The 15,977-nt window shown below is 53.7% G+C and overlaps 1 protein-coding gene across 5 annotated transcripts in view; it reads right to left on the bottom strand.

Moving 5' to 3' along the window:
* DAGLA (diacylglycerol lipase alpha) overlaps positions 1–15,977 on the bottom strand; it is a 74,357-nt gene that overhangs the window by 31,103 nt on the left and 27,277 nt on the right. For all 5 annotated transcript variants that reach the window (XM_072638841.1, XM_072638839.1, XM_072638838.1 and 2 more), the window contains exons 2-3: positions 762–900; positions 50–261 (exon numbers count right to left, since the gene is read on the bottom strand). In XM_072638841.1, coding sequence (XP_072494942.1) covers positions 50–261; positions 762–856 — 307 coding nt within the window. In that variant the 5' untranslated portion in view covers positions 857–900. The remainder of the gene's footprint in view (positions 1–49; positions 262–761; positions 901–15,977) is intronic.

Here is a 15,977-nt window from a genome sequence, read left to right as displayed (position 1 = left end):
GGTACGGCAGGGAGGGGATGGGCCCGGGCCACACACAGGAGGGCCTTACCCAGGCGCACGTAGAGCACATACTGCATGGATTCACGGGGCTCCGTGTACAGGATGCCGCCCCGCATACTCAGCCAGATGATGGCCATCTCGGCGATCATGCAGCTCAGGAGGATGCCCAGGTAGCCGCGGCCGTGGTCCACCAGGTTCAGGGAGCAGGCCTCGTTGGGGTTGTAGGCCAGGCCGAAGAGCACCACCGAAAGGATCACAAACCTGCCAGGCATTGGCCAGGCAGTCAGCAGCCACCTGAGGCAGAGGGGCCCAGGCAGGGGCTCGGAGGAGGGTGGCTGTGTGGTCAGCTGTGGGAGCTGACCTCTTTCACTGATCACTCCATGACCACTGGGGCCACACAGCCCTTTGAGGGCATGTGCCAAGCTTGACCATGTCAGGGCCCATGCCCGGGAGGCAGCAGCCACAGCACCACTGGGGTTACTGGGGCTACTATGGGAGGGCCATGCGGCCTTTCCTTAAAGTCCAGGAAGCCTTAGAATCTTCTCACTTTAGAACTCTTCGAGGACACATGGGGAGGATGGGAGGGTGACATCTTCATTTCCCTGCATCTCTAGAGATAAGGGGGCCCTCCAGGGAAGGAAGGGTGGCAGGGGGCTCCTGCGCTGCTCGGCCCCAACCCCCCCCCAACTCTCCATACCTGTCATGGTACATGATGGGCTAGCAGAGAGGCCTTGGGCCTTGGGCTGCCTCCCCACACTTACCAGGTCGTATGGAGGAGGAAGAGGAAGATGGCTGGCAGGACAAGGTCATCGCTGCCCACAGACCAGCGTCGGCGGAACACCACGATCCCGGGCATGGCTAGCGGGTCTGGGGAGGCTCAGAAGGCTTGACGCTCACCTCCTGCAAGCAAGCAGATGATTCTGAGTGTCAGCCCCAGCTTCTGGTGTCCTCACAATCTGGGCTCCAAGGATGAGGAAGGGGATGAGGATAAGGGTGGGGTGAAGGTAGGGGTGGAGGGTAGGGACAGGGGAGGGGATGGGGATAGGGGCGGGGGTGAGGACAAGGTAGGGGTGGGAATGGGGATGGAGGGCAGGCCTGACCAGGGCAGCCACTGTCCTGAATGATTCTTCCATGCTGTCTCCTTCTCTATAGCTCAGAGTGATGGGCACAGAGGGCAAGGGTTCCAGGGAAGGGGCCTGGTCAGAGCCATGCCCTGAACAGAGGGACAGACGCTCCTCAGAGGACCCCCTTTGATTTGGGCTCAGGAGGTAGAGTCTGACAGAAGGAACAGAAGCCTTCATGGCTGGCTACCCTGATGATTTGCTGTGCATCCTTGGAAAAGTAGCTGGCTCTCTCTGATCTGAAGCTTCCCAATAAGATAGCAGTAATGCTACTGTACCACAGAATCACAGGTTGAGGGCTGGGTGAGCCCCCTGGCACCTCTAGTCCAACTGTACCTGAGACAACAGATGCCCAGATTCTGCTGGACTGGGTCGCAGGGAGGCGGAGTAGCTCCAGGGTGTTTCTGGGGCAGGCATCTGGATGGCTGACAGGGCCATCTCAGCCCCTCCAGTGGCACCTACTGTCCTGTACCTCTCCAAATTAGGCCCAAGAAAAGCAGCAGGACAAGGGTAGAGAGGAGGACAGACTGGGTCCAATTCGGATCCTAGGTAGAGATTGTGGCCCCTGAGCCCATAGCACGAGAGGGAAGCTGCAGTGCAAGGTGGCCAAGGCTGTGGAAACATGTCGTTCTCAAGACAAGAGCTTTCCCAGACCAGGTCGGGGGAAGAGACCCCGGAGAAGGACCCAAGTACCAACTGAGTTATCTGTGGCAGCCTGAGAGGTTCACAGGGCATCTGGTCCAGGGGCAGTGGGTCCTCCTTCCCAAGGGAATGTGTGTTGGTCCATGGAGCTGTCATCATATGGGAGGGAAGTTGCCAATGCCTCCTTTAGGCATTAGGGTCCCCTGGGCGGGCGAGGGGGCATGGGATGGGCAGTTGGCCAGCACCCCCAGCCAAGCAATGGCCTCCCTCCCTGCTGCAGCTGCCTCATCTAGTCAGCTGGGGCTGTTCTCAGTGAGCCAGCGAGCGGGTGGGTGGGCAGGCAGGCAGGCAGGCGGGCGGGCAAGCCGGGGTTGTACCTCCCCCCTCCCCCAACCCCCCAGGAAGTGACATCATCCCACTCTCCTGAGGAGACTGAGAGTGGATTCTGGGAAGAGAGGAGGATGGAGAGGGAGTGAGCTGGCATGGGAGGGCTCAGGTCTCTGGGGCTCTTCATCCCTTGTGGCACCTGTCCTCTCCAGCAGGACAACAGGGGTACAAATGTGTGCTGGTGGGGGAAGCGGGACATCTGTGCCAAGAAAAGATGCTGCGGGGGGCCCCACTCCAATGGAGTCTGGGCAGTGGCAACATGGAGTTCTGCACCCTGCTGTGCCTACCCAGAAACGGGGGCCTCCCTGTACAAGTCCCACTATCCCCAGAGATGGGGCCTGGGCTGCCTGGCAACCCCCTCCTGCAGTCCTGCACCCGGCCAGACCTGGACACCACACCCACCAACCTGCCCCCAAAGGGGTGCGGAATTTCTAACCACACACACACACACACACACTTTTCTATAACCACTCTTAACTTCGTGTCTGGTCATTTTAACTCAGCTTCATGCAGTGGACAGTAACAACTGGAACTTTCTCAGCATCACTTTTTCCCAAGGGGACCCTGCCGCTCACTCTGATCTTGGGGGGAAGATGGATGAAGCCTGGGATACGTGAACAGGAACAGCCAGCAGCCTGCGCCTGCATTTCCTGCCAGACCCCAGAGTCCTAGGGTCCAAGGAGGGAAAAAGCAGACTGAGGAGTTCCACTAGCCTAGTTGAAGGGAGAGGGAACTTCTGCCAGCCCCCTGCCCAAGCCCTGGCTCCTGCCACCCCCTTCTCCCCACAGTACAGGCCCTGATTGGAGAGGCTGGACAGGCAGCTGCCAGAGGAGTGGGCATGCATCCCAAGGGATCCCCTGATACTGTTTTGTAGGGCAGACCCAAGGAAGCAGAGGAGCCCAGGAGCCCAACAGGCAGGTTCAAGTCTTGGTGCCACTCCAGATTAGCTGTGTAAGCTTGGGCCAGTTCCCTTCTCTGCAAAGTGAGAGCATTGATCCTAAACCCTTTCCCCAGGATTGCGGGGCACCGATAAGATTTAGCAGGCCTGGGAAATGAATGCCTGGTAGTCATGCACAGCATGATCTGCCTGAAATGCCACCATTAGTGATGCATTCCTGCTACACAGGCACTCCTGAGGGCCCACCTTCCCTTCCCCTTGCCTCAGTCCATCCCATTAGACACCAGACTTTCCTCTCCTCTGGTCCTGTGGAGCCCTCCTGGGCTGTGGGCCCAGCTGAGCTCACACCAGACACTAGGGTCCAAACAGGAAGGTGTCTATTTGTTTCCTGGCAGGTACCCTGCCTCATGTCAAAGTAAGCCATGGCTAAAGAGGGTGGTGTCCCAGCCCCTAAACTCCTGGCAAGGCCACCCATCTGTCTTGCTGCACCAGTCAGGGAGGCCCAGCAGGTGTGGTCATGACCTGGGACATATGGCTGGCTCCTAAGAAACCTGGACTTAGAGACCCAGAGCTAGCAGCCCTGTGCCTGCCAGTATGTAGGGGCTGCCTCTGTTCCTCCTGAGGATCCATAAACCTTGGAGCCACCATTGGTGAAGCCCCTGAACAGTGTTCTCACTGGAGACCCCAGCACCTCACAGGCCTGGCATTGTCCAGGCCACGGTGGGGGCTGTGTTTGCCCATCTCTGGGCAATGTTGGGAGAGATGGGGGAGGAGGAGGAGCAATCACAAGGTCCGGGGATCTGCCCAAACCAGCTCCTCTCTCTGTGGGTGCTGGGCCAGACACAGAGGGGAGAAGCAGTCCCCCAGCTGGGTTTGCTACAGTGACACGCACTGTCTAGAGTCCCGGCTTCCAATCCCAGCTCCACCACTTCCTATACATTGGCAAAGTCACTCAGCCTCTAGAGGCCTCAGTTTACTCATCTGTAAAATGAAAGCCTTAACAACCTCTAAGGCTGAAGCCGCTCCCTCCCCCACCCCGCACCAGGGTTGACCACCCAGTGGGGGCTAGCCTCACACAGACAGTGGAGAAAAAAGCGTGGCTGCTCCTGGAACATGGTCTGAGGGTCCTCTTTCCCACAGCCCCCTGGAATTCCATGTTTAGGAGCCTTCTCCCTCCAGGCTTATTTTTTTAAATGCACACACTTCAGGGATGGAAGATAAAAGTCTTGGCTGTGACTAGACTTCCTTCCTAACAAGAGGAATAAGGGTAAAACTGAGTTCATGAGAAGGTTCCTGTTGGGGTTGGGAGACCCTGTGTCAGTCATTGACCCTCTGGGGTACAGGGTACCCCTGAGGGGCTGACCTGCCCACATCCACCCTAGGGAGGAGGAGAAATAGAGGCACAGACTGGATCCTTTCCAGTTCTGCCAGAACTTACATCCCTACCACCAGCACCATTCCTTTCCTAAGAAGGATTTATTCAATGCCACCTAAACTCCAGGCCCAGGGCTGGGTGCTGGAGAATCCTAAGATCTGAGACCTAGAAAGCAAAGGCATCAAAGAAACCACTGAGTCCAAACCTCTCATTTTACAGATGAGGAAAACTGAGGTCCACAGAGGGCAGGACTCCCCCAGAGCATTTCAGTATCAGGTGAGATCTGAACCCAGTTCTGGCTGCCCACTGGGCTGCTTCCACTGCTCTTCAGAAGGTCCCTATCCCATCATAGAAGGGAATGGGAGAGCTGCCCCACAAATCAAGGGAACCTGGGGAGGCTTCATCAAGGCACTGAGCCCACAGGGGAGCCAGGAGGGAGGCCCCACTCATGACAAACCCGCGGGTCTTGGACCACTGAGTGCAAAGGCTCCACACCAAGCAGAGATGTGTGAATTTGATCTCAGGAGCAGCCAAGAGGGAGCTCTCAGAGTGTGGTGAACCAGAAGTGACCCTGGTCAGACCTGTCCTTGAGGAACAGCATGCTGGTTGAGGTGCACAGCACAGGAGGTTGCTGGACTGGCCAGGTGAGAGCAGGGAGAGAGCGTGACAAAGAAAGCTGCTCTCCCTGCTGTTAGAAAGGGCGGATCCCAAGGAGGAGCTCTAGGTGCTCATTCTGAGCTGACTTCTGGCTAGGCCCCCTTTTTCCCACTTCCAAGGCCCTCCCTAGGCCCTCCCTAGTGTCTGTGATTCTGGGAGCAGCATCTCTCCCAAGCAGAGACTTCTGGATTTGGGGGCTGGGCTAATTTCAAAGGGGGGGGGGGTCACCTTCCAGGATGTCACAGCACACGGGGAATCAACTCCAGGGAGTTGGGGATCTGGGTCAGAGTGAACTCAGGGCCCACAAAAGACACAGGGGATGGGAGCGGGGGGAGATTCCTCCTCCTTCTCTCTCCCCGCGCTGACCTTGAAGTTGCTAAGTGGAGTCAAAAACATACCTCCCTCCTGGCACTCATGAGCCCAGATTGGCTGAGGTTAACAGGGTTGGGGGGCTGGCCAATGGGGTACAGGAATTACAGCTTTCTGCCTTTCAATACTGAGGAGAACAAAAGAGGGTGCCCAGGCAGCAAGCCTCACCCAGGCAACTTCCTGTGGGGATGGGGAGGGGACTGGGACCACTGGTCATAAGATTTAGAGCCAGAAGGGACCTTAGACTGGTTAGAGACCAGTGAGTCTAACTCCCCGCTGCTTCCCTCCCACTATTTTATACATGAGGAAACTGAGTGAGAGAAGATGACTCATTTGCCCAAGCTACCACCGCTACTAAGTGTTTGAGGAAGGATTTGAATTCAGGTCTTCCTGACCTTTATTTGTGCTTGTGGTCACAGACACAGGTAGGGAATTCAGAGATCTAAGCCAACCCCTGCATGCCACACTTGAAGAAACTGAAGCCCAGAGATGGAAAGGGGCCCAAGGTCATCCATCAAGTCAGTGACAGCCCCAAGACTGGCCTGGTCATCCAGGACCTACGTCCATGTTCGTTCCATCCCAGCAGCCTCTTCTCGCCCACTGGAGAGCACCTGGGGCAACCCAAACTTCTGACCCTGATCCAGCAATAGTCAGTCACCCCTGGACTGGACTTCTTCCCCGCTCCCTGGGAGAGTCACCCTAGGACTTCTGGTGAAGTTCACATGTGAAGAAAGAGGTTTAACCTCTCTTCTAAACCTTCCCAATACCAGTGAGCTGTTGCTCAATCAGGAAGGGCTGAGCTCCAGTTTCTCTTGCAGCTGCCCAAGATCCGGGCAGCCCCTGCTCCACACTCCCTTCCCCCACCCCTGCCCTGTTTGGATAGAGGATCACTTAATTACCCAACCCAAGGCCTTTTCTCAGGCCTCGCCCTTAACTGAGCTGCTGCACTCAAGACTGCTAACTATCCTCTCTCCTCAGTCTCCTTTGGGGGCTCACCATCCCTGCCCACCCCAAAACTGTGAGTGCTCCCTGAGGCTCTGCCTCAGGCCTTCTCTCCCTCTCCACTTGCTATCAGCTCCCATCTCTAGGCAGATGGCTCCCAGGTCTTTATACCCCATCCCAGCCCCTCCCCTAGCTTCTGGTCTGCTTCTCCAATCGGCTGTCCCACAGACATCTTCAGCCCAACACCACCGAAACAGAGCTTGTTACCCTTTCCCCCAAACTTCTCTATTTCTTTTGAAGGCACCACCATCGTCCTGGTCACTCAGGTTCTTGGCCTGGGTTTTAGCTGTCTCTCATGACACATATCCACCCAATCGGGCACCAGACCTCATAGGCCAGCCATCTCTCTCCTCACCCAGGCTGCTGAGTTAGCGTTGGCCCTCATCATTCCTCACCCAGATTTCTATGATGACTTCCCACCATGTCTTTTCCCCCACCTGGGATAGAAGACCTCTTCATCTTCCCCTCACAGAATCCCTCTTTTCTTTGGATACCCTCCACTGGCAGGCTCCTCCTTCTCAAACCACCTTTTGGGTTAGAATGGAAGCATCTCCAGAAGTGGGATTCTTGTATTCATTGTCTCTGTATCCCCAGGGCTCAGCACAGTGACCAGCCCAAGGCCTTACACAGAGAAGAGTCTGACCAGAGGGCTCTTTCAACTCTCTACCCTACAGGCTGACCTGGAGGCATCCACCACAGGGAACAGAGTGGACCCACCATCAAGTGGACATCCTTGGATGGAACATGGCTATTCTTTCAAGATGGTGGGTGATGCCATCATCTTGGGAACTCGTCCTCTTGGTGGACAGGATCCCATAATGCTACAGGACAGCCTGTGAGGCCCAGTGGATAGAGAGAACCAGTCCTGAAGGCAGAAAGACCTGGGTTCAAGTCCTCTATGACAGACTGAGTATGTCACTCTGATCAAGTCTCTCAACCACTCAGTGCTAGCTAATAGAAGATGGACTTGCCCTGGAAAGAGGAGTTTCTTCACCTGCCAATGCATCAGGTCATAGTAGCAAGCTTTGAGAGCACCGTACAAAAGATAAGAGTGAAGGAAAGCTGAGTGAAGACACAACCCCTTCCTGCTGAACATCTTTAACTCTTCCACGTGCAAGGGCCTCTCTACTTTCCCTGGGGTCTTTGTGCACATCGTTTCATCCTGGTCTCATGACATTTTGAAATCAGTAAAGTAGGTATTTTTCCCATTTTGCAGATGAGGAAATTCAGGCACAGAGGAGTTGAGAAACTTGCCCAAGTCAGAGTTCAAGTTGAGACAGGAGCCCAGACCAGCTGCCTTGCAGTCCAGTGGGTAGTCCACTGGCCCCACTGTCATCCCAATTATGATGATTTTTAATCCACCTAAAGTCCTTAGGACTCCCACTAACATGCTCCAGAGCCACTGAGGCAGTGGCATTAAACTGCCTAAAGGGGCCTATTTTTCTTCCCTTCTCCTCTCTCACTCCACCTGCTCTGATGTGCTGGGGTGTACCAGCCTAGCCCAGCAGTGAAGCCAGGGTTTGACAGATACCAGGCCAGCAAGAAGGAGGAGAGGGAGGTGAGAGAGAGAGAGCAAGCGTGGGTTTGGGGCCGGGTGTGTTCATCCCAAGCTAGAGGCCTGAAAGCTGTTGATTTTCACACATCAGATGGGTTGAAGCAGAAGCAGAGCTGATCTTGCCCAGGGCTGGGTCCAGATTTCTGCACGAGAGGCCTTTTTTTTTTTTTTTTAACAGAGTTTTTCAAACTCACCATGCCTTTAACTTCAGGAGGTAAAGTCCGGTAGGACTGTCTGTGAGACAAAGGTCTATCATGGAGAGCTCCAAACCACCCAGAGTTAGTGTCTCCTTTCTCTGGGACAGAGGACCCCGTCCCTATCCTCCAAGGATAAAGGCTGAGATCTTGGGCTGCCACCCCCCCAAATAGGCCATTTTCAGGACTGGGTAGAAGGTGAAAGGAGCAAAGGAAAGACTCCTAATCTGTTCAGGGCAACACCTATGAATGTTCAAGGCTTTGTGAGCTGTCCCTCTATGCAACAGCCAGAGGCCACGCAGCTGGTTCCATCTTCTCCCTCCCAAGGCTCTGCTTCTCTTCCTCATCACAGTTCCTTTGGTCCCCAATTTCTTGTTCTCACGCTAATTATTTTACATTTGTCTACACTGAACTGAATTTGCCATCTGCTGCTGGCCCAGTCAGCGACACCAGCCAACTCGGTTGGAATCTGGTGCTTTTGTTTCCTGATATTTGTTGGGAAAATGAGGAACATATTGTAGAGAAAAGAGAAAGGTCTAAGAGGTCCTCTGGTCCCTCCCCTGGAGACATTTCTCTCCTCTTCTGCCTTTCCCCTCATGTCCTGGCTTATATTCTATGCTTGTGGCCCAGTTGGTTTCAAAAGGTTCAAGTATTTCCCATGAGGGGCTGTTCTAGTTTTGGAAGCCACCTGACTTGTTTTCCATCAAGAAACATGTTCTTGTCCCTTTTGGCCTGTTCCTCCCACTCTGAACCATCCTAACTCCTTTCCCATCATATAGATTCGGACTAACTAGATGTCTGTCCCAGTCAGCAGCTCTTTGGCCCGGTTATCAATCTTAAATCCTTTCCTCTGAGGCCAATGGGTTTCACAGAATCTTTGAGTTGATCAGGACCTCCAGAGCACTCCTTGGTCACCAGGCAGACCTAGAGTTAAGGAAGCCTCAGAGATAAGAACCCAGATTTAAAAGCACCTTAGGGAAGGAGGCTCCTCACTCTCCCTTGGTAACCATAAGGAAAGACTTATCTTTTGTGAAACTTGATGTACTATGGTGAAGTGAATTGCACTTGGAGGAGTCTGATCTTTCCTATAAGCATTCCCACCTACAAGCATTTCTTCCATCCTTGTTGCTCCCTTGGAAGAGGGGAGAGGAAATTGATAACATGAATGAGGCACCCCAAATCCCACATTCAATAAAGCGGCTTCTTGATTGGACTAGAGTGAGCCTCAGACTAGAAGAATAAATGAATGAACTCCTTCCAAAGAGGCAAAGTAGGGTTGGGAGCAAAGATAGGATTTTCTTCTGGAGCCTTTAAGGAAGTAGCACCAACTATCTTTCAGTCCAAAGAGAATCTTGGGCCAGGCTATCCCCAGGTAATGTGAGTTAGGGATGGACTAAAATGCTCCCAGGTCTGGGTAGCTTTACTTCACACAGACTTCTTATGGCCTTACCATGCTGATCATATCTAAATTTGTCTTTTTCTTTATGAAAAAGTTCTAAAGATGGACTCTTGATCTGAAGCACGTGAAAGAGAAAGAAGGGGAAGAGGAAAACGGACCAGGTAGCAAGGTACAAGAACACCTCCAAGCCAACACTTCACCAGGAGACACGCTGATTCTCTGAGAGTGAGGCTGGGCTTGTAACAGTTGGGGCTGTGACAAATGTCTTCATCCACAGAGCACAGTCAGATCAGTGAGCCAGAAAGGCAAAAGATATTAGGCATATCAGAGTCAGGTCTAGGAGGTTTGGTGCCTCTACAAAGTGCAGAGATCAGAGAAGACTGGAAAGTCTGAATGCGCTGGTCATTTCAGAAAATTCTTCCTTATCTCTCATCTAAACCCTTCATGCTACAAACAGACTGAGACCATTTCTTCCTGTCATTAATGAAGACAGAAGGCACTTGATCCTTACTTCTTTCATTTGAAAAATGACAGTGAACCTCTCTGCTACTTGTGGCATTCCAAGATAAGCAACAACTTCCTTTGGCCTTCTCTCATGCATCTTACTCCTTAACTCCTTCAATCACTGAGCTCTCACCTCAGAATTCTTTCCATGACCCTGGATCTAGAGACAGCAAAAGTCCTTTTCCCATGCCCATCATCCCAGCAGTGTAGGCCCAGGGCCATTTCTCTACCGGCCCTTCAGAACCACACAAAGAAGTCTTCTCTTGGAGATCTAGCCAATCCTTTTGTAAAACCTGAGGTAAGACATGAACAAACTGGTCAGACCTCTTCCAAACCAACCTTCCCTGGGTCCTTGCAGCCTGAGATCTGCCCCTCAGATCAACCTGGCCTCATCCCCCTTCCTTCCCTGACCCAGTCCTGCTGCAAAGAGCTCTTTCTCAGATCTAACACATAATCGCCTAGTGGGCCAACAGCCTTTGCCTTCACCTCAACTAGTACACCCCCAGGCACCCTCCTCTTGCAGCATGTTCTGCTTCATGTCCTTACTCCCCTGCCACCCATGGTGGGGAGTTATCAGTCCTCTTTCACAAAAAACAGCTCTGCGAATGATTCCTCCCCAGATGGCTTAGCTTGTCTCTCTCCACACTGCTATGGAGTTACTTGGTTCCCAGCCCCGTATCCAAATTATTGGATCCTCCCAGGATTTCTTCTCCTCTCTGAGAGCGGCATATTGTAGTACACTGTCACCTGCCAGCTCCCCAAGGCAGATGTGAAGCAGATATACCTGGCCCCATCTTCTTTCCCTCCCCCCAACCCTGGCTCCTTGGCATTAACCACCACTGTTCAGTTCTTCTGTCAGCTTTTTGGTCTGTCTGAAGGGCCGTTCAATCTTGCCTGTTTGATTTCTTTGCAGGAGCAAGAGCCATGAGCAGCTGTGTCAAAAGTTTCACAAACACACGCACACAGCGAAGGGGGTGGAACGAGCCTCCAAGAAGACTATTTGCTCTGCCACGGCCTCGCCAGCCCAGAGCACATTCTGGAGTTCAGCTGATCCGATTTCACTTGAACCTATTTCCCTGGGCCACACGGAAGTAGGAATCAAGTGTCGGAGTAACAGGAGCCCCTTCTGTGGAGAGGATGTTTGCAGAGTCACACACATGGGAGGAGGACAAACACATCATGTCCCTGTAGCTGGAGGGAGCCTTCAGCACAGAATCCCAAGAGTGGCTATGGATCTGGGCAAAGGGTCTCCCCAGAGACCAGAGTGCCAACCCAAGAGAGTCCACACAGACTCTGCCTGACACTCTTGCACACTCTCCAAAGGACCACAGTGCACCAACAGATAATTAGAACTGAGAAGTTTGGATTCTAGGATTAATTCCTGATTTCAGCAGATTTTCTTAAGGAAAAAAAAATCCATCAAGTTGTTTCTCTTTGTCTGATTTAAAAATCAGTGTTTTCTTCTCATGTCCATGGAATCTAGAAAGGTCTTCAAAAGGTCCAGGAGTCACTTCAGGCTCCTACATCAAGGACTTGGTATGAAGACCACTTGTTCCTGCTGAGGTCCCTCCAGCTGAAAACTGTGATCAGATCCTCTATAGGATATAAGTACCTTTCAGGCTGAGCAAATCCGATATCTACAAACTAGGATTTGCAGACTGGGGTTGGGAGGGGGGGGTGTCCTGGTGTGGCACCTCCCTTTCCACAGACCTTTCCAGGTCCTTGAAGATGGAATTTGTGTGTGTGTATGCGTGCACGCTGCCACCCTCTTTCCCTCAGTTCCTCCAGGCTCTCCAAGTCCTTGCATGGCCACTCTGTCCAGGTCCTGGGAGTAGAACCCTTCCACGCCTGGACAGCTTCCTTCCTTAGACTTTCCTGTGACACACTGTCCTCAGTCTGGCTTACCCTTAGCAGTGGGATCAAAGATGTAAGCCCTCCCAATTGTTTCTCAAATCAAATCAAAATTCCTAATGATGCGCTTCAAGGCTCACACCAGTTGGTTGCCCCTGGCACATCCCCTCATCTTCCATGAAACCTCAGGCCAGCCAATAACCCTTCTCTTCCCTTGTACCTGCTTGCTCCTGCTCCAAAGTCCTGGCCCCTTCTCTTCCTGGGAGGGCCCTGCCCTCCTATGCCATGCTCCCACCTTGCCACAGTCTTCTCGGAAGAGGTTTCTGTCTCCCCTTTCACTAGATGACCTTGTGCTGGTGGATAATGGAAGCAGTGACACCTGTCACTATGTCTTTGCTGCTCATTCACTTAGGGCCATGCCATGGGGCAAGAGCTCAGATCCAACGAAGCCCAGAACAGGGTGGCACAGCATAGGAAGGGCCCTGACAAGCCAGGCCAAGAGAAAAAGCATGAGGGCTGCCCTAGGAGCGAAGAGTAGACAATCACGGCTCACAGGACAAGAGGGCTGTGAAGGGATTGAGAGGCCGGCCCCCTCCTTTTATAACAAAGGCAACTGAGGCTGAGGGGCAGTAAAGACTTTGTGACCAAGGCAGGATTGAAACCCCTAGTCCTCTGTCTCCAGTCCCCACCATGCTTCCACTTGCAGAGAAGCATGTCTGCTCAATGCAAGAACTCCTTAACGATCTGTGCCATCCACAAGCTTAGTGCGCTGCCTCAGGAGGTGGTCAGTTTCCCATCCACGGAGACCAGCTGGCCTTTTGTCCAGCGATCCCTGTGCAGCTACAGCTGGGGCCTGTCTAACAATCTGGAGAGTCTGTGACTGGGAGGAGGCCCTGGGATATGTACGAAGCTGCTTCTATGTGCAAGGCACCGTCCTGATCCTCTAGGGTGCACAGAGAACACACAGAGCAGTCCTTCCCCTGGGAGGGGGGCTGCCATTCTCACTGCCTTTCCCTGTGTCCAGATAGGAAAAAGTAGGCAAGATTTCCTCTAACGTTCCTTCCGATGGAGAGATTCTGGGATCCAGGGAACAGGGCCAATGGCTCATCCCACAGAGTTCCTGGCCCCTCTAAGCACAAGCACTGTCTCCCTTCTTCTCAGTTTCCTAGGGTTCCTTTACACATTGAGCACTCAGGACATGCTAACTAATTTCTCAGGAACCACCATGAAGGCAGACAAACTAAGGCCTGGAGAGATCAGACTTGCTTGTGGCTCCATGGCCAATCTGCTACTGTGCCCAAGAAACCTGGCAGATAGTCTCTGCACCAACGTCTGTGCCCAGAGGCCCTGGACAGTAAGGCTCTGCTCTCCGATAAGGCCCCCAGAGCTGTGGCTGCAGCTTGTTGACTGGATAGGGACTGGGGGGGCCCCAGGGCAGTCTCGCCAGACCAAAGTGGATAGCAGATTTCATTTAGCACAGAAACTACCTGGGGCTTTGCAGGAGCGTGCCAGGGTCTCTCACTGGCCTCCCTGGGGCTAGCACTCTCCACACCATTAACCACCGAATGGTAATGAATAAGAGCTGTCCCTTTTATGGTAGCTGAGAGGCCTGGAGAGAGCTCAGAGGGCTTCCAGGAAACTACAGGCAATGAGCCTTTTAACAGACACACTGCCAGAGAGAAGAGAAGCCCAGGACTCCAGGTATGGGACCCCCTCCCCCACCCATCCCCCTCAGCTGAGTCCGAGCCTGCATGGGTGACTCAGGACAAGGACTGGAAAATCACAAGGAGAAAGCAAGGTTGGGAGAAGGAGGTGCTGTGGCTGGGGTCTGCCTGCCTCACCTCTGCATGAATGCTAGAAAGAACTCTCAGTAATTCACTGCTGCAGGCAGTGCCCTAGATCGTGGGCACTGGGACTTCTTGGGGACCCTGGCCCCCTAGCCTGGGAGCAGCTCAGTTGTCAGTGCAGCACACAATGGGGAACAGGGGCCAAGAGGCAGATTTCAGCCCCAAGTAACACAAAGCTTCCTCACTGTCCCAAACAGGAATGGGCTGCCTGGAGGGAGGGGTGCCCATCACTGTGGGTCTTCACGAAGAAGCTAAATGACCGACCATTGGCATGAATGCCCAAGGAGAGACTCCTGTCCTGGTGTGGGTTGGAAGAGAGGACCTTGGAGGTGCCTTCTGACTGTGAGTCTGCATGTGGCCAGAGACAAAAGCTTAGGCCTATCCTGCTACCCCTGGAGCAGAAGCAAGGTTGCCTGGCCTAGGAAGGGACCTCCCAGGGGTTGGGGGGGGGGAGGGGGGAGTAGAACCCTGCTCTACCAGGCTGTGTCCTAGTAAAACTTGAGCCCTGCAGCCCCTGCTCACCAGCTGAGGTCCCACAGGCTTAGAGGATGACAGGCACAGTGGTTCTGGCTCACTCAGCTACAAGAAAGCCTGGCACAGAGGAAAGAACCCTGTGTTTGGAGCCAGATGACACGGGTACAACCCTGGCTCTGCCTCTGACAGTACTGAGGTGAACATGAGCACAATCCAAAATGGATGGGGTGGGATGCATGGGTGACCCCCAGCTTCTACCTGAAGTTTATTCTGCCAGTACTGTACAGTCCTGCCCCACGAGGCTGACCAAAGCACTTGTCAGAAGCCCCCTCACCTTCCTGGGACACTAATGCACTTGATGCTCAGACTTCCTCAACCCCATCTCTGATCTCTGGTCCTCATCATAACTGTGTGAGATGTACTATCCCTGGGACCCATAACGCATGAAATGTCACTGTCAGAGGGGCCTGAGGGGAGAGCTGCCCCAAACCCTCATTTTACTGAGAAGGAAATGAAGGTCAAAGGAAATGAGCCAGCTAAGACCTCGAAGGCTAGCTGGTAGCAGAGCTGGCCCTGGAGCTCACCTTCCCCTCCTCAGGCTATGCACAGACCTGCTCTGGAGTTTCCCAAATCCATCTAGAGGGAATCTTGGCCCTGGCTGGACCTCCCTGCAAAGTACTCACATAAATACTTCAAAGGCACTTCCGCTCTAGGGAAACTGAGGCCTCGAGAAGTTAAGATGATTCACCCAAGGTCACGAAGCAGTCCTGCTGGGCTCCAGGAGGCCCAGGATTCTTTCCCCATGTCATGCCGCCTCCCTGGAGTGACCGTGATTTGCCCTCTGCCAACCTCCCCGGGATATTATGAGAACAAATAAGATAAAACACAGGCTTCTCAGAAGAAAGGAAGATACTATAAAAGTCACACTAATGTCATTACTTCCCTTCATTCTGCCCCAGTGCCTTGGGGCAGGCTAGGTCTGTGTTCTGTCTCTGGGGGATGGGGATAGACTAGGGAGGGGGGACTCCAGAAGCCCACATGTGACCCAGGGGCCCAGCTCTCAGCGGAGGCCCCAGCCCAGGGGAGGACTTGGGCAGCCTGGAGCCTGTTTGAGAGTTACCACCCACTGCAGTCCGTGCCTTCTGGCCCTGGCCACAGTCACATGTAAGGCACAGCTACTTCTCCGGGACCCTGGGCAAAGCGCTCCCCCTTGGAATCTGGGGTTGTCCAGGCTCGCCCACTGAACTCCTTAGAGAGAAGAGGGCAAAGGCACCTCAGATGGTATGAATTATCATTCCTGCTGTCCAGTAGGGAAGAGGGCTGTCATCAACAGCCAGGAGGAGATGGCCGGCTAGTTCACAAGCCTTGGGGGTGGGGAAGCTGGGCACTCCCTGGTTCCCCATCTCTGCCAGACAGATGGCTGGTCTGGTCCACCAGCCTGCTTCCCTTGCCTTGCTGAGTTAGTTGGCCCTGGGGTCAAACAGCTCCCCCCCTCCACCCTCCCCACTCAGACTGATGGGCCATGGGGAGCATTGTCTGAAGAGTCTGTCTGCTGCCACTGGACAGCAGGATTTCTCAAGAGCAGGAGACAGTGGTTCTTTCTTTGCAGCTGGGCCCTGTCAGGCCTTGGTGGTCTGGTCTCTCCTCCCCACATAAGCCCTGGAATGGTCGGGGTCAAGGGGACAGCAGAGACACAAGCAGA

The sequence above is a fragment of the Notamacropus eugenii genome, chromosome 2 (assembly GCF_028372415.1).
Source record: "Notamacropus eugenii isolate mMacEug1 chromosome 2, mMacEug1.pri_v2, whole genome shotgun sequence".
Classification (NCBI taxonomy): domain Eukaryota; kingdom Metazoa; phylum Chordata; class Mammalia; order Diprotodontia; family Macropodidae; genus Notamacropus; species Notamacropus eugenii.
Note: the sequence above shows the minus strand (reverse complement) of the source record. Positions and strands in the feature narration are given on the sequence as shown.